The 18,692-nt window shown below is 45.7% G+C and overlaps 1 protein-coding gene across 1 annotated transcript in view; it reads left to right on the top strand.

Moving 5' to 3' along the window:
• Window positions 1–18,692, top strand: part of ABCC4 (ATP binding cassette subfamily C member 4 (PEL blood group)) — a 675,760-nt gene that overhangs the window by 151,254 nt on the left and 505,814 nt on the right. The window contains exons 4-5 of the mRNA XM_063953021.1: window positions 406–627; window positions 16,908–16,997. Of these exons, the coding sequence (XP_063809091.1) occupies window positions 406–627; window positions 16,908–16,997 (312 nt within the window). The remainder of the gene's footprint in view (window positions 1–405; window positions 628–16,907; window positions 16,998–18,692) is intronic.

The following is an 18,692-nucleotide window of genomic DNA, read 5'->3' as shown; positions in this document are numbered from 1 at the left end:
TTATTTTTAAACTGTAATTTAGATTTCAGTTTAAACACACCCCACCCAAATATAGCTCTCTGCATCTGTTATATCTGCCCCACCTGCAGTGCACATGGTTTGCCTAGTAGAGGAAGATTTTGCTTTTGTGATCAACCTTGAATTAGGCCCCAAGTTCCATTGTTAATAACGTATCCAAGAACTTTTATTTAACAGTGTCAATACTTTAATGAAGAGAGCTTTCATCATTGATGCTGTTGTTGACCTGCTTGATGCTCAGTCATGGACTGTGCATTGTTTAGGGAATTCACTATACATGTAACTGGAGTGTCTTTATTTATTAATGCCTTATATATTAGTTTATATAATAATGTGATATTTTCCTATTATTTACTGACAATGAACCTGTTCCTTTTTTCCTTCTAGGAAAGTGTTAAAGTAATCCAGCCAATATTTCTTGGAAATGTTATCCGTTATTTTGAGATTGATGATTCCAGTGATGCGGCTTTGGCAGATGCCTACATCAACGCTGCTGCCCTCTCTGTCTGTACCTTGCTTTTGGCACTATTCCATCATATTTTTTTTTATCACGTCCTGCTAGCTGGCATGAAGCTTCGTGTGGCCATGTGTCATATGATTTATAAAAAGGTGAGAGTTTATTTTTACAGCATTTTAGGTATGTTGGATTACTGCTAGGATGTTATTTAAGTACTATGATTATTTAAATGGCCATAGTCCTCAACATTAATACATTGTTGGGGATGTTTTATAAAGCGGTGATTAAATGTAAATGGAATATAAGAACAAGGCGAGCCACAAATAGTGCATTACATGAGATACAGAAGGAATTTAAAATGATATATACATATTTGCATACCACAAAGGTAAAAAAATAAAAAAATGTGCTCTTCAGATGCATTCTTGCTTCTCTTAGTTGGGTATCTGGACATACACTTATTGTAGGTTGGAACTACCAAAGCAGAAAAATAAAAACCACAGTGGTATAGTATGGGTTAACCAGGAACATCCAAACTATTTTCTTGGAGTGCCATATATTAAGAAAATTACTTTGAATAGAGGACACAATTGTTTTTTTATATCACAGTGAGCCTCTTAGCAATTAGGTAGGCTTCTTTTGTAAATCTTGCAAATCACACTTTAAAAAAATAAATAAGTCAAGGCTCAAATCCAGCATGTGAATAAAAAATATTAAGCCAGAATATGCGTACCAGATATACAGAGTAAATCCCAATAATACATCAAGAGTCACGCTATTACAGGTTACTGGTCAGTCACTTCTAAAAAAAAAAAAAAAAAAAAGAGAAGAAGAATGTCTTTGCTAGAGGTTAATGAGAAAATGTGAGTCAGGTAAATAATATAAACACTTTTCTTAATAAGTAAAAGTGTAATTTTCTGGCTCCACTATCACATGGAGCTGTCTCCAGATCTCTGTAAACCACTGGAAGGTATAATATAGCCGTGGCTTCTGCCAGGTTGGTCAGCTCGACAGTGAGGTCCAGAAGAGCAGCTGTGTTAAGATGCAATATCTGCTGGGAGAGCTCTAGTCAATGATGTTGCCAAAATACCATGATAAATGGAATAGACAGTGTCTATCTAGACTGGGCAAAGGATACACTCCATCGATAGGCCACTAGAGCAGTTGGCATGTGTTATCCACTTTAATAGGGCTATGATTACACATTATTTCCACTGTAATTACATATATACACTGCTCAAAAAAATAAAGGGAACACTTAAACAACACATCCTAGATCTGAATGAAAGAAATATTCTTATTAAATACTTTGTTCTTTACATAGTTAAATGTGCTGACAACAAAATCACACAAAAATTATCAATGGAAATCAAACTTATTAACCCATGGAGGTCTGGATTTGGAGTCGCACTCAAAATTAAAGTGGAAAAACACACTACAGGCTGATCCAACTTTGATGTAATGTCCTTAAAACAAGTCAAAATGAAGCTCAGTAGTGTGTGTGGCCTCCACATGCCTTTATGACCTCCCTACAACGCCTGGGCATGCTCCTGATGAGGTGGCGGATTGTCTCCTGAGGGATCTCCTCCCAGACCTGGACTAAAGCATCCGCCAACTCCTGGGCAGTCTGTGGTGCAACGTGGCGTTGGTGGATGGAGCGAGACATGATGTCCCAGATGTGCTCAATTGGATTCAGGTCTGGGGAACGGGCGGGCCAGTCCATAGCATCAATGCCTTCGTCTTGCAGGAACTGCTGACACACTCCAGCCACATAAGGTCTAGCATTGTCTTGCATTAGGAGGAACCTAGGGCCAACCGCACCAGCATATGGTCTCACAAGGGGTCTGAGGATCTCATCTCGGTACCTAATGGCAGTCAGGCTACCTCTGGCGAGCACATGGAGGGCTGTGCGGCCCCCCAAAGAAATGCCATCCCACACCATTACTGACCCACTGCCAAACCGGTCATGCTGGAGGATGTTGCAGGCAGCAGAACGTTCTTTTTGGCGTCTCCAGACTCTGTCACGTCTGTCACATGTGCTCAGTGAGAACCTGCTTTCATCTGTGAAGAGCACAGGGCGCCAGTGGCTAATTTGCCAATCTTGGTGTTCTCTGGCAAATGCCAAACGTCCTGCACGGTGTTGGGCTGTAAGCACAACCCCCACCTGTGGACGTCGGGCCCTCATACCACCCTCATGGAGTCTGTTTCTGATCGTTTGAGTAGACACATGCACATTTGTGGCTTGCTGGTGGTAATTTTTCAGGGCTCTGGCAGTGCTCCTCCTGTTCCTCCTTGCACAAAGGCGGAGGTAGCAGTCCTGCTGCTGGGTTGTTGCCCTCCTACGGCCTCCTCCACGTCTCCTGATGTACTGGCCTGTCTCCTGGTAGCGCCTCCATGCTCTGGGCACTACGCTGACAGACACAGCAAACCTTCTTGCCACAACTCGCATTGATGTGCCATCCTGGATGAGCTGCACTACCTGAGCCACTTGTGTGGGTTGTAGACTCAGTCTCATGCTACCACTAGAGTGAAAGCACCGCCAGCTTTCAAAAGTGACCAAAACATCAGCCAGAAAGCATAGGAGCTGAGAAGTGGTCTGTGGTCACCACCTGCAGAACAACTCCTTTATTGGGGGTGTCTTGCTAATTGCCTATAATTTCCACCTGTTGTCTATTCCATTTGCACAACAGCATGTGAAATTGATTGTCAATCAGTGTTGCTTCCTAAGTAGACAGTTTGATTTCACAGAAGTGTGATTGACTTGGAGTTACATTGTGTTGTTTAAGTGTTCCCTTTATTTTTTTGAGCTGTGTATGTGTATATATATATATATATGTGTGTGTGTGTGTATATATATATATATATATATATATATATATATATATATAATATAGTGCAGTGTTTTCAACTAAACGTGGAAATGATAGCACTCTCCAGACTGAATCGATATTGCAGAAAAATGTTTCTTTACTGAATAGACTCAGCAGTTCCAGATACAAATGATATATCTCACCAACGTTTCGGTCCACAACAGGGACCTTTTTCAAGGTATCACAAAGGTCCAACTCAGGTCAGCAGAGTCATATACATCAGGCCGCAAAGTGGAACTGAATATCAAGGACATGTTTCCCAGGCCCCTGTTAAATACCTAGCAAATCATATGAGGGCAACAGGAGGCACCTGTGGCTTGTGATTGCGTTTCAAGCAGTCGGAATTGGCGTCACTTCCGGTCCCATAATTACTAAGTAATGAGAAGCACTAGTATGTCCTATCATCAGGTGGCAATATAGCAATGCTGGTGTGTATATGTATTTAGACATATCAAAAGTAACATACAGTTTTTGATGAGCCCAGTGGTGCTGCACTACCTATTTGTTCGCCGCGTTGCTATAGTAACCAACCACTCACCGCGTCGTCACTTCCGGGTGTGAGTCAGCGCAGATCTATAAGCAATCAGGCAAAGCCTGCAACATGAAATGTGTTGGGCATATATTTATGCACACACCTGCCGCAAGGCGCGTACTGAGAGCGCGCTGTGTTGCCAAGGCAACCCTTTAGCCACCGGGCTGCCGCTTCCAGGTGCGCATGCATAGTGTCACTAGCGCATTCCCATGGCAACATGTGCAGTGTGGCAAAAACATAAACACAACAACCACAACGTGCGGTGCCCCTGGTGTAACTTAATTCTTAAAACAGAGTCAACCAGCCTTCGCTTGACTCTGTTTTAAGAATTAAAAGTTATATATATTTGCACCCAGTGCCGTCCGGGTGTATACAACCACTGCGTGCTTATCACCACATACAGCGACCAAAAGGCGGCACTCCGGGAAGGCTGAACAAAGAAATCACACGAACCCCAGCATGCTAAGTATCAACGCTTCAGTCGTGTTTCAGATTTTCGTCAGGATCAGAAATCTGAAACACAATTGTAACGTTGATACTTACCATTATGGGGTCCATGTGATTTCTTTGTTCAGCAGTCCTGGAGTGCTGCCTTCCGGTTGTATATATTTATATATATATATATATATATATATATATATATAAAACTCCCAGCAGATCAGCACTCAATATAATAAAACACAATACCTCGGTGCTCCTGGTCCAAACACGTGTCAGCGTGGCAATGTATCCAAAGAAAGAGGACGGCACTCACAGGATTTGTTTAGCATATATAATCAAAGTAATGATGAACATTTGAAATCTGTTACTTTGATTATATATGCTAAACAAATCCCGTGAGTGCCGTCCTCTTTCTTTGGATATATCTATCTATCTATCTATCTATCTATCTATCTGTCTATCTATATCTACATCTTTATTATATGCTGTATATATTGTGAGCCACTTTAGATTCTAGGAGCACTACACCAGCAGTTTTGCGAGGTAGAGTGGTCTATACTCTCTCACGGCTGCATACAGTGGACAACCTGTCGGTATCTTTACGGTCACCACTGGCCTAGGTCCTGTTGTTTACCCTGCTTGCCACAGGCTCCCTAACGCTAGCTTTCCACAGGCCTATCGCCTGTCCACTTGCTGGCATCAGGTGCACCAAGGTAACTGCCACCACCAGAGCTAGGGGAAAGCCCTCAGCGGTCATTGAAGCACAGTAGAGTGGAAGGCCGCAGTCCAGACCCTTCACATTGGGCAAAGGAGGAGTTCTAGTCGAGCTGAAGGCACCTCAGCAGCTGGTGGCTAAAATTGGAAGACTGCACAGTAGAAGCATCGGCACCTGCTATCATCCATGTGGGCAGGCTCAGTTAAAGAAACAGTTGGTGTCTCTGCTGGAGGAGAGCCAAATTGGTGCAGGGGCAGCAGGGGTAGTTCACCAGCGCCCTGGCATGGATTACAAACTGGGATCGCCCCTATAACAGGATATTTATTCAGATTGTTGCAGGACAGCAGGAACCTAATATCCCAATCTATTCTACATTGATCCACACCGCCACACTATGCTAGATATCATTAATTTTTAAATCGGGACATAATTTCTTTTTCTTTCTTTTTTTTTTTCTTTTGAAATCTGTTTATTAGAGATTTTCCAAACATAAAGAACAAAATGGCATGCAATAAAGTGTAAATGCATCGTAGTACACAATCCAAGTAAATACAAAGCAACAATAATAACCATTACTATTGAGTGTCAATAAGGAAAAAGGGGAGAGGGACGAGTATCAAAAAAGTCTTCAATTGAGCATCACTTGTCCATATTAACAAAAAATAAGTGAAGATTGGTGTAGCTCACTGATGACCTATAAAGAGAACATAGCATCTGAGACCAGCTCCAGAAATAGGAGCGTCCCAATATTGAAACCAGAAAAAGATCATAATATTATTTGTTGGTTTCCTACAACAGTATAATAACATACAAAAAGAAAAACTCCAAAACCCTAGCAATAGATGCATTTATAACAGATACAAGTGAACATAACAAATTTAGACAAAGACATTAGATAAACACAAAAGGGAGGAAGAGGGAGCGGGGAACGGAGATTTTATGTACATTGTATTTTCCATGGTATTCACAGGAAGTGTGGTGACAATAATCCAAGGGCACCGGTATTGGTTATAATATATAATAGAGAATAAGACGTGAGGCGAGAGCCCTGCAGCAAATTAGAGAACAACCTAAAAGCAGTATGGAATGAATAGTAAGATCACGAAGTCTGGCGTAATAAAAACCAGGAGGTGGAGTCAAACACCTTCATAATCTGTGCCCTATCCCAGGGTCAAGGTGGTCAATAAATGAGCCCCATTTATTATTAAAGCAGATAACACCCTTCTCAACGTCTGGAAATGAGGCCCTTCTGTCAAAGTACAAAATTGTAAGTAATAATTGATGAACAGCTGCCAATAAAGGGGGGGAGGCTTGGTCCATTCTACCATAATTATTTTCCTGGCTGCCGTTAAAATAACAGATAATAGGGGGATTGTGGTTCTGTGGTCAGGGCCTAGGTTCCAGTTTGCAAAGTGAAGACATAACATGGCTAAGAGGTCGGGACAAACTTTTAAACCAAAAATTTTGTTTATATAATTTGCAATTTTATTCCAAAATTGGCGTATCTTGCCACACTCCCACAACTTGTGGAAAAAGGTTGGCATTTCAAACAGCTGTCCGATTCATTTGCCACCATGTGTCCCCTTTGCGCTTGTGAAACGTAAGCCCTGTTTAAAATTCTATAATGCGTTTATTGTAGCATCGCAGTGTGGAGATGTTTCATTATGCTATCGAAATTGAAAAGCAATTCTTCTATCTTTGGGAATTGGGGAATGTCATTTGACCAGGCTAAATACACAGATCTCCAGACGTGGAGAGGTTGCTCTTTACAAAATACGTCTGCTAGAAGTCTAGTATGGTATGTGTGAGACATTACATAACTCAATAACGATAATAGTGGGTCACAGAATTCCTTAAAGGTATTTGCTGAGGGCAGAGTGTGGATATAGTGACGTACCTGCAGGTACATATAGAAATCTTTATTAGATAAACCATAGGATTCCCTAATGTCAGTTAATTGCATTATATTGCCTCCCTGGTCAAAATCGTCCTTAATCAAACGTAAGCCTCTGTTTTTCCAGTTCCTGAAGTAAATATTATCCAGAGTGGGAATGAACATAGGGGTACACTTCCAGTTATGTTTCAATTTGCGATTAATTGTTATCCATGCTTTTTAGGTATCCCTGAACAAGGGGGATTCCTAGATATGCAGAGGAATTTTAGATCTGGGGGAGTGAAGTAAGGCGGCTAATGAAAATGGAGCAACCAGTTCCGTTTCCACGGAAAAAGCAGTATTAATTGATCTGAAATATAAGGAAAAAAACAGATAAAGGAAAAATTGTTAAATCCGGGACTCCAAGTCCTCCATCTGTACGTGCAAATCGCAATCTAGCCTGAGCTATTCGGGGCTTACCACCATTCCAAATAAACTTGGTAAAATGTTTGTGTAATATTGAGATATCGCGTTTACTAATAGCTATTGGAAGCATCTGCATGGGGAAGGATAATTTAGGGAAAATTACACTTTTTATGACAGCAAACCTTCCCATCATAGAAAGTGGGAGGTTCACCCAATTTTCAAGCATTTTTGGTATAGTATGTAGTAAAGGGGTAAAATTGGCGGTGTACAAGCCTCCAGGATCATATGGGATGTACAGTATATTCCTAAATATTTAATCGTAGGTGTGGCTAGACGTAACTGAGAAAATATAGGGATAGATAAGAAATCCGAAAAGGAGCCAGAAAGGGGTAGAAACTCCGACTTGGCCACATTAACCCTGTAGCCAGCAAAGGACCCAAAAAAAGTCAATGGATACGCATCACCTCCGGCGCCGAGGAAGCCGGGTCAGACATAAAAAGCAACATGTCGTCTGCAAATAGGGCAACTTTTAATTCAGAAGCACCGACCTGGATTCCCTGGAACAGGGGGGACTGTATTAAAGCAATAGCCAACGGTTCAAGAGCGAGGGCAAATAAAAGTGGTGACAGAGGGCAGCCTTGTCTGTTGCCCCATTGAATGAGAAAGGGATCTGAGATTTATCCATGGCATACAATTTGGGAGGAAGAGTGTTCATAAAGAGCACTCAATAAAGTAACAAATGCATTAGGTACTGTAGTCCAAACCGGTGCAACATATAAAATAAATGATCCCAGGACACCAGATCCAAGGCCTTCTCCGGCTGATTCTAGCCAGGAGAGGGATCCCTAACAAGGTTATCCCGACTATGATCCAAGCCAGGAAAGGGGTAACGTCTAAGCATTACTATCGTATTTGGAAGAAATAAGTCTCTTGGTGTGAGAGCAGAAAATTTTCTGTGGTGGAAATCCATCTAGGACGTTTCCTTCTGTTTCTACAAGCAGCAGTGGATGTGGGCCTACGCCTGGGCTCCATAAAAGTCCAGATTTCGGCCTTGTCCGTTTTCTTTCAGAAACATTTGTATTCTCTCCCTGAGGTCCAGACGTTCTTGAAAGGTGTTCTGTGTATCCAACCTCCCTTTGTGCCTCCCACGGCACCTTGGGATCTCGATGTGGTGCTGCATTTCCTCCAATCGGACTGGTTTGAGCCGTTACAGGAGGTGGACGTAAAATTTCTTACGTGGAACACTGTCACACTGTTGGCCTTGGCTTCAGCAAGACGTGTGACGGAGCTGGGGGCTTTGTCTCACAAAAGTCCCTATTTAATTTTCCATGAGGACAGAGCTGAACTCAGAACTCGTCACAATTTCTTCGTAAGGTGGTGTCTGCGTTTCACATTAACCAACCAGTTGTGGTTCCGGTTGTCACCGACACCTCGGCTACTTCAAAGTCTTTGGATGTGATGAGGGCTTTGAAGGTGTATGTGAAAAGAACAGCTCGCCACAGAAAGATAGACTTGCTGTTTGTTCTTTATGATCCCAATAAGATTGGGTGTCCTGCTTCAAAGTAGACTATTGCACGCTGGATCAAACTTACTATCCAGCATGCTTATTCCACTACAATTTTGCCATGTCCAAAATCTGTACAGGCCCACTCTACTAGGTCGGTGGGTTCTTCCTGGGCGGCTGCCCGGGTTGTCTCGGCTTTACAGCTCTGCCGAGCAGCTACATGGTCAGGTTCGAACACGTTTGCTAATTTCTATAAGTACGATACTTTGGCCTCTGAGGACCTTCAGTTTTGTCAATCAGTTCTACAGAAACCTCCACACTCTCCCACCCGGTTTGGGAGCTTTGGCACATCCCCAAGGTACTAAATAGACCCCAGTATCCTCTAGGACGTCAGAGAAAATAGGATTTTAATTACCTACCGGTAAATACTTTTCTCTTAGTCCGTAGAGGATACTGGGCGCCCGCCCATTGCTTCGTTCTTCCAGCACTGTTACTTGGTTAAGTAATGTTGGTTCAGCCGTTGCTGTTCCTGTTTCAAGTTTGGTTAGCTTGGCTTTTCTCTTGTTGTGTGTGCTGGTTCGGAATCTCACCACTATCCTTATCTATCCTTCTCTTGAAGTATGTCCGTCTCCTCGGGCACAGGTTCCTAGACTGAGTTTGGTAGGAGGGGCATAGAGGGAGGAGCCAACCCACACTATCAAATTCTTAAAGTGCTTATGGCTCCTAGTGAACCCGTCTATACCTCATGGTACAAAATGGACCCCAGTATCCTCTACGGACTACGAGGATTTACCGGTAGGTAATTAGAATCCTATTTCTCATACGTCCTAGAGGATGCTGGGGACTCCAAAAGGACCATGGGGTATAGACGGGATCTGCAGGAGACATGGGCACTTTAAGACTTTAAATGGGCGTGAACGGGCTCCTCCCTCTATGCCCCTCCTCCAGACCTCAGATTCTGTGCCCAGAGGAGACTGGTTGCACACTAGGGGAGCTCTACAGAGTTTCTGTAGAAAAGACTTTTGTTAGGTTTATTATTTTCAGAGAGCACTGCTGGCAACAGGCTCCCTGCTTCGTGGGACTGAGGGGAGAGATGCAGACCTACTTCTGTGAGTTCAAAGGCTCTGCTTCTTAGGCTACTGGACACCATTAGCTCCAGAGGGTCTGATCACTTGGTGCGCCTAGCTGTTCGTTCCCGGAGCCGCGCCGCCCCCCCCCCCCCCTCACAGAGCCTGAAGAGAGAAGCCGGGTGAGTAAAGAAGCAAAGAAGACTTCAAAGGCGGCAGAAGACTTCAGATCTTCCGGAGGTACCGTGCAGCGGTCGAGCTGCGCGCCATTGCTCCCTTACACAAGAGGCACTACATGGGTGCAGGGCGCAGGGGGGACACCCTGGGCAGCAATAAAACCTCATGTTTAACCTGGCTATATGTATATACATTGGCTAGGCAATGTATAGGGAACCCCGCCAGTATAAAAAAAACGCGGGACCGATGCGCGCCATATAGGGGGCGGGGCTTCCTCCTCAGCTCAAACCAGCGCCATTTTCTCCAGAGCACAGCTGCAGAGATGCTGCTCCTGACCCTTCACTGCTACCACAAGTAACAGGGTGCACAAAACGAGGGGGGGGACGGCAATTTGGTGTTGATTACTATTATATAAAAGTGCTTACAGGTCTGGGGCATTGGTAAATTCCTTCAGACCGGTGGGGCGCTGGGTGTGAGCTGGCAAACTCCCTTTCTGTCTCTCTGAAGTACCTTACTGTGGGTCTCTCCCCTATAGCCCAGTGTGTTTGGGGGTGTCAGTACGTGTGTGTCGACATGTCTGAAATTGAATGCTCTTCCCTTGAAGAGGCTGGTAAGGGAGCTGAACAGAATGTGGGAGTGACTCAGTCGGCACCGCCGACTGCTGATTGGGTAGATATGTGGAAAGTTTTAAGTGCAAGTGTGGCTTTATTGCATAAGAGGTTAGACAATTCTGAGTCTCAGAACCAAGCATGGAAACAATCCATGGGTGATGTTTTATCTCAGTCTCACGCCCCCTCAGGGTCTCAGAAACGTCCATTTACCCGGGTAGCAGACAGAGATACCGACTCCAGTGTCGACTATAATGGTGCCAGGTTACATCCTAAAGTGGCTAAGAGTATTCAGTACATGATTGTGGCTATTAAAGATGTGTTGCATATCACCGAAGACCCCACTGTCCCTGACACAAGGGTCTGTATGTTTAAGGGAAGGAAACCTGAGGTACTGTTTCCTCCCTCTCATGAATTGAACGCTCTTTTTGAAAAGGCTTGGGAGTCTCCTGACAAGAGACTGCAGATTCCCAGGAGAATTGCTATGGCGTATCCTTTCCCCTCGCCGGATAGATTACGGTGGGAATCATCACCCACAGTGGACAAAGCCCTGGCGCGTTTGTCCAAGAAGGTGGCGCTACCGTCCCCTGACACGGCAGCCCTTAAGGGTCCTGCGGATCGTAAACAGGAAACTACCTTCAAATCTATTTGTTACTACCGGTATGCTACTCAGGCCGGCCGTGGCATCGGCATGGGTGAGTAGCGCTATTGAAAAGTGGGCAGATAACTTGTTATCTGACATAGACACCCCGGATAGGGACAGCGTAGTTTTGACCCTGGGTCACATCAGGGACGCAGCGGTTTATCTAAGTGAGGCTGCGAGGGATATTGGCCTCTTGGTATCAAGGGCCAATGCCATGACAATCTCGGCTAGGAGGGCGTTGTGGACTCATCAAAGAAATGTTGATGCTGACTCTAAGAAGGCTACGGAGGCTCTGCCCTACAAAGGTGAAGTTTTGTTTGGTGAGGGCCTCGCGGACCTGGTTTCCACAGCTACCGGTGGTAAGTCTTCCTTTTTGCCTTTTGTCCCTCCACAGCAAAAGAAAACACCTCAATACCAGATGCAGTCCTTTCGGTCGCATAAGTTCAGGAAAGGACGTGGTTTTTCCTTCCTCGCAAGCGGAGGTAAGGGAAGAGGTAAAAGATCCCCGGCTGGGGCAAGCTCCCAGGAACAGAAGTCCTCCCCGGCTTCAACCAAGTCCACCGCATGACGCTGGGGCTCCGCTGCGGGAGTCCGCACCGGTGGGGGCACGTCTTCAACTCTTCAGACAGGTCTGGGTTCGCTCGGACCTAGATCCTTGGGTGCTGGATATTGTGACCCAAGGATACAAGCTGGAATTCCAAGACATGCCTCCGCACCGATTTTTCAAATTTGCCTTACCAGTTTCTCTTCCAGAGAGAGGTAGTATGTGCTGCAATACAAAAGCCGTGTCAACATCAAGTCATTGTCACGGTACCCCCGTCACAACGGGGAGACGGGTTTTATTCAACGCTGTTTGTAGTCCCGAAGCCGGATGGCTCGGTCAGGCCGATTCTGAACTTAAAATCCCTCAACCTTTATTTAAAAAAATTCAAATTCAAGAAGGAATCTCTCTGAGCAGTGATCTCCAGTCTGGACATAAGGGATGCGTACCTACATGTCCCCATATATCCTCCTCATCAGGTGTACCGGAGGTTCGCTGTTCAGGATTGTCACTACCAATTTCAGATGTTGCCGTTTGGTCTTTCCACGGCCCCGAGGATTTTCACCAAGGTAATGGCGGAAATGACGGTGCTGCTGCGCAAGCAAGGGGTCACAATTATCCCGTACTTGGACGATCTCCTGATAAAGGCGAGATCACAGTAGCAGTTACTGAAAAGCGTTGCGCTCTCCCTGCAGGTGCTGCAACAGTATGGCTGGCTCCTAAATTTACAAAAATCGCAGTTGATTCCGACAACTCGGCTATCGTTTTTGGGCATGATTCTGGACACCGACCTGCAGAGGATCTTTCTCCCGTTGGAAAAAGCTCAGGAAATCCAGAACATGGTCAAGGAACTTCTGAAACCGCCAAGAGTGTCGATTCATCACTGCACTCTAGTGCTGGGAAAAATGGTGGCGGCCTACGAGGCCATTCCGTTTGGCAGGTTCCATGAAAGAACGTTTCAGTGGGACCTGCTGGACAAGTAGTCTGGGTCCCATCTGCAGATGCACCGGAAGATAAGCCTGTCCCCCAGGGCCAGGGTTTCTTTCCTGTGGTGGCTCCAAAGTTCTCACCTTCTAGAGGGTCGCAGGTTCGGAATCCAAGATTGGATTCTGGTGACCACGGACGCGAGTCTCCGAGGTTGGGGAGCAGTCACACAGGGACAAAATTTCCAGGGAAAACGGTCAAGCCAGGAAGCTTGTCTGCACATAAACGTGCTGGAGTTAAGGGCCATCTACAACGGCCTGCGGCAGGCGGAACACCTTCTTCGCGACCTGCCCGTCCTGATTCAGTCGGACAACATCACAGCCGTGGCGCACATAAACCGCCATGGCGGAAGGAAGAGCAGAGAGGCGATGACTGAGGCCACCAAGATTCTTCGCTGGGCGGAAAAACATGCAAGCGCTCTGTCAGTGGTCTTCATTCCAGGGGTGGACAACTGGGATGCAGACTTCCTCAACAGACATGATCTCCATCCAGGAGAGTGGGGTCTTCATCAAGAGGTCTTTGCAGAAGTGACAAGTCGTTGGGGGCTTCCTCAAATAGACATGATGGCGTCTCGCCTCAACAAGAAGCTTCGGACATATTGTTCCTGGTCGAGGGACCCACAAGCAATAGCAGTGGACGCACTAGTGACACCGTGGGTGTTTCAGTCGGTCTATGTGTTCCCTCCGCTTCCACTCATCCCAAAGGTATTAAGGATCATAAGAAGAACGAGGGTTCGGACGATACTCGTTGTTCCAGATTGGCCACGGAGGGCCTGGTATCCAGAGCTTCAGGAATTACTCACAGGAGATCCCTGGCCTCTTCCTCTCAGAGAGGATCTGTTACAGCAAGGGCCGTGTGTGACCCAGGACTTACCGCGGTTGCGTTTGACGGCATGGCGGTTGAACGCCAAATCCTAGCTAGGAAGTGTATTCCCGGGGGGTTTCATCCCCACTCTACTCAAAGGTAGAAAGGAGGTAACGGCGAAGCATTATCACCGTATTTGGATAAAATATGTGTCTTGGTGTGAATCCAAGAAGGCTCCTACAGAAGAATTTCAGCCTGGGGCGTTTTCTCCACTTTTTGCAAGCAGGTGTGGATGCGGGCCTGAAGTTAGGCTCCATTAAAGTGCAGGTGTGGGCCTTATCAATTTTCTTTCAAAGGGAATTAGCCTCACTTCCAGAAGTGCAGACTTTCGTGAAAGGCGTGCTGCACATCCAACCTCCGTTTGTGCACCCTGTGGCACCGTGGGACCTTAAGGTGGCGTTACAGTTCCTTACGTCACATTGGTTTGAACTTTTACAAACGGTAGAGTTGAAATTTCTCACTTGGAAGGTGGTCATGCTATTGGCCTTGGCGTCCGCAAGGCGGGTGTCCGAATTGGCGGCTTTGTCTCACAAAAGCCCGTATCTAATTTTCCATGAGGATAGAGCAGAGTTGAGAACTTGTCAACAATTTCTACCAAAGGTGGTTTCTTCGTTTCACATGAACCAACCTATTGTGGTGCCTGTGGCTACTGAAGCCTTGGCTGATTCTAAGTTTCTTGATGTGGTCAGAGCTTTGAAAATTTATGTAGCCAGAACGGCTCGGGTTAGGAAGACAGAGGCGCTGTTTGTCCTGTATGCAGCCAGCAAGGTTGGTGCTCCTGCTTCTAAGCAGACTATTGCACGCTTGATCTGTAATACGATTCAGCAGGCTCATTCTACGGCTGGTTTGCCGTTACCGAAATCGGTGAAAGCCCATTCCACTAGGAAGGTGGGCTCATCTTGGGCGGCTGCCTGAGGTGTCTCGGCTTTACAGCTTTGCCGAGCAGCTACTTGGTCGGGGTCAAACACTTTTGCAAAGTTCTACAAGTTTGATACCCTGGCTGATGAGGACCTCCTGTTTGCTCAGTCGGTGCTGCAGAGTCATCCGCACTCTCCCGCCCGTTTGGAGCTTTGGTATAAACCCCATGGTCCTTTTGGAGTCCCCAGCATCCTCTAGGACGTTAGAGAAAATAGGATTTTAAAACCTACCGGTAAATCCTTTTCTCTTAGTCCGTAGAGGATGCTGGGTGCCCGTCCCAGTGCGGACTCTATCTGCAGTAATTGTAAATAGTTATTGCTTATGTTACACAAAGGTTGTGTTTTGGTAAGGGTCAGCCTGTTGCTGATTTTGTTGGTTCACGCTGTTAACTGGTGTTAGTGAAATGCCATGTTGTACGGTGTGTTGTGGTGTGAGCTGGTATGTATCTCACCCTTAGTTTAACAAAATCCTTTTCCTCGAAATGTCCGTCTCCTCTGGGCACAGTTCCTATAACTGAGGTCTGGAGGAGGGGCATAGAGGGAGGAGCCAGTTCACGCCCATTTAAAGTCTTAAAGTGCCCATGTCTCCTGCGGATCCCGTCTATACCCCATTGTCCTTTTGGAGTCCCCAGCATCCTCTACGGACTAAGAGAAAATGATTTACCTGTAGGTATTAAAATCCATTTTTTTTCTTTTTGCTGGGGAATGACAAATGCTAGTGTTCTGATGTTTTTTTTTTTTTTTTTTTTTTAAATGAAACTTATTGGCCGATAAATTCTTACATAAAGAAATGATGTCCCGAGACTTCCTGTTCCGCCCACCATGCTGTGAGCTGTGCCTGGCTTCAGCTCTGCTGCAGACACAGCATTAGCAAGCTCGATGGCCTTTTAAAGGCCTCCAAACCGCCCCAAATCACGACTGGCAGGTGCATAACACTTCCCTGCTTTATATGGACCACTTTTTATCATCTCCGATGCCTGGGAAAATAAAACAAAAAACGTGCAGACCTCTGACAGTACGGATCCAAGATGGCGCCCGCACCCCAGAGCCCAGGAGACACCGCTACTTCTGCCTCTTCCCCATTGCGTATGCACCGCAATGCGCATGCGCGTCGGACAATAACAATGGGCATCGTCGGTCAACGAAGGGAATGGTGCGAGAAATCCGTTTGCACGGGCGTTCGCAAGCTGATTAACAGGACTAGGCCGTTTGTGGATGGCAACTGAGCATTTATAGGGAGTGTCCGGAAAAACGCAGGCATTACCAAGCGTTTTCAGGGAGGGGGTCTGACGTCAGCTCCTGCCCCAATCAGCCTCTTCTCATTGCCGTCTGTTGGAAAGATGGCAGTTTTCGACTTTTTTAGGTCGGAAGGGGTTCCGACTTTTCAATAAATCCCCAAATTATCCAACAAGTCGGGGAATTCGACGTGTCAGAAAGCACATGGATCGGCGGAATAGCTGCAGATCCGCATGCTTCTGTCGGAAACGGGGCCAAATCCGACAGGTTTTGGCCCCCTTTCCGACCATCTCAATCCGAATTTAAAAAAAGTCGGATTGAGATGAGGGACTGAGGGAGCTGAGAGGAGGAGACGGGGGAAGGGGGGGAGCCGCGGGGAGACGGAGGAGAGCTGCGGCTACAGCACAGCATATGCAGGAGGATGTGTCACAGCCGCCGCTCATGGCAGCGTCCACCCAGCTCCAGCAAACGAGGTCCCTCTTGCTGGAGCCGGTGGATACTGCGGTGAGGTCTGGCGGCTGTGCCCCATCCGCCAGCTAAACTGCTGGAGCCGCTGCTCTCCGCCGTCTCCCCGCTGCTCTCCGCCGTCTCCCCGCTACCCTCCGTCGTCTCCCCGCTGCTCACCGCCATCTCCCCCTTTCTCACCGCCGGCTCCCCGCTGCTTACCCCCGTCTCCCCGCTGCTCTCCCTCAGCACCGTCATCTCAGTCCGAATTTTTTTTTTAAGTCAGATTGAGATGTCAGGAACGGCCAAATCCGTCCGTTTCTGTTGGATCCATTCATGTCATAAAGGATCCGGTTTGAATTGAATATACCCCTATATGTTGGCCTTCTGCTATTGTATATAAGTGCGTTCAATGTATGTTAGCTAAACATACTGACTATACTGTACAGTAGCTGAAATCTAATGATTGAAACTCTTACAGAAATGATATAACATTTGTAGAGTTATAGCATTATTTTTTCCTTTTATTCATGCCTGTTTTGTCTGTGACTTAGATTGGATCGGGTTGACAGTCTTCTTGTGTCTTTCAGGCTCTTCGTCTTAGTAACACAGCCATGGGAAAAACCACTACGGGGCAAATAGTAAATCTTTTGTCAAATGATGTCAATAAGTTTGATCAGGTATTGTTGTTTCTATCTTATAGTTATAGTTATGTATATTTCCACTATGCGTGTTCTTTTATTTTCACTGGCTTTTAACACATTTTCACTGTATACTACAGTATTTCTGTACTGCTTTGGTCTTCTTATATTCTTGTATAGTATTCATGTAACTAGTTCCTCAGTGGGCCTGTAAAACCTATCCCACAGACTCCTACCATGTAATTAAGGGTATAGGTAAGTTCTCTGGCACCACATTAATTTACTAATTAGCTGAAGAAAGTCATGTGCAGAGATCTACTTCATATCGTACACCACTCCATATATCAGTTAAGGTAGTTAGATATTACTTTATAATTACCATCCTGCTGCTACAACTTAGGAATAGCAACCCTTTCTAGCACTTTCACCTTACACTGTATAGTATTTCTGCCTAATATACTGCTTTGCATTTGACTATTGCTATAACTCTTTGTGCCAGGTTGAGCGTCTTTTTACCATAAATGCATATTATACACATCGCTATGCGAATAGGACACACAAAGCAGCTTGTATAGATGTGTAAAAAGTAGCATCCAGTTTTCTTCTAATTCTCCCAAAACAAGCTCTGTTGTGCTTCATATACAGATTCAGACATGTACACAGATAATCAGAATCACTTTATTGCCAAGTATATCAGTGCCCAATGCACAACACACAAGAAATGTGTTTCCGATAGCCACCGCTCTCAGACAGTATACATACATAACAAGACCAAAACACACATGGGGAAGAGCAGCATGATAGGTACGTAGATACATGTGCCCTGTTGAATTGCAAATGGAATAGGCTAGGCGCCCATTGAATTTATTAGGGTAGTTGCTTAGGGGAAAAAACTGTTACTGTGTCTGGCGGTTCTCACCAGTTGCGAGCTGTACCGGCTCCCTGACGGCAGCCTTCTGAACATGTCGTGAGTGGGGTTGGAGTGATCACCGATGATCCTTTCTGCCCGCTTAGTAACCCTTGCCCGATATATATCCTCAATCGCCTGGAGATTTGTACTTATGATTTTTTCCGCTGCCCCCACTGTTCGCTGTAGTCTGTTCCTGTCATGACTTGAGGCCGTGCCAATCCACACTATTATCGAGGTGCAGATAACGGATTGGATAATAGCTGAGTAGAAGAGCACCAGGAGTTCCTGCGCTAGTTTGAACTTCCTAAGTTAGCGTAAGAAGTACAGCCTCTGCTGGGCTTTCCCCACAATGCCGTCGATGTTGTCCTTCCACTTCAGATCCCTAGCAACTGTGGAGCCTAAAAATCTAAAGGATTCAACTACCGCTACTGCACTGCCTGCAACTGTTAGTGGGGAGAGTGTAGGGGGATGCTTCCTGAAGTCTATGATCATCTCAACTGTCTTTGATGCATTTAACTGTAGATTGTTATCGCTGCACCAGGTGACCAGCCAATCTACGTCATTCCTGTAAGCAGTCTTCTATCCCTCTGCGATCAGTCCAGTTAGCGTAGTGTTGTCCGCAAATTTAAGGCGTTTCACCAACATGTCTTTGAAGATGCAGTCATTGATGTAGAGAGAGAAGAGGAAGGGGAAAAGAACACACCCCTGGGGGGCGCCCGTGCTGGTTGAATTTACTCCCGAGGAGAATTTACCCATCCTGACTCTCTGCTCCCGCTCCGTTAGGAAGTTAAACACCGAGGAACATAGCCTAACCGAGACACCTA

Source organism: Pseudophryne corroboree, chromosome 2, assembly GCF_028390025.1.
Source record: "Pseudophryne corroboree isolate aPseCor3 chromosome 2, aPseCor3.hap2, whole genome shotgun sequence".
NCBI lineage: Eukaryota > Metazoa > Chordata > Amphibia > Anura > Myobatrachidae > Pseudophryne > Pseudophryne corroboree.
This window is presented reverse-complemented; position numbering and strand designations above follow the sequence as displayed.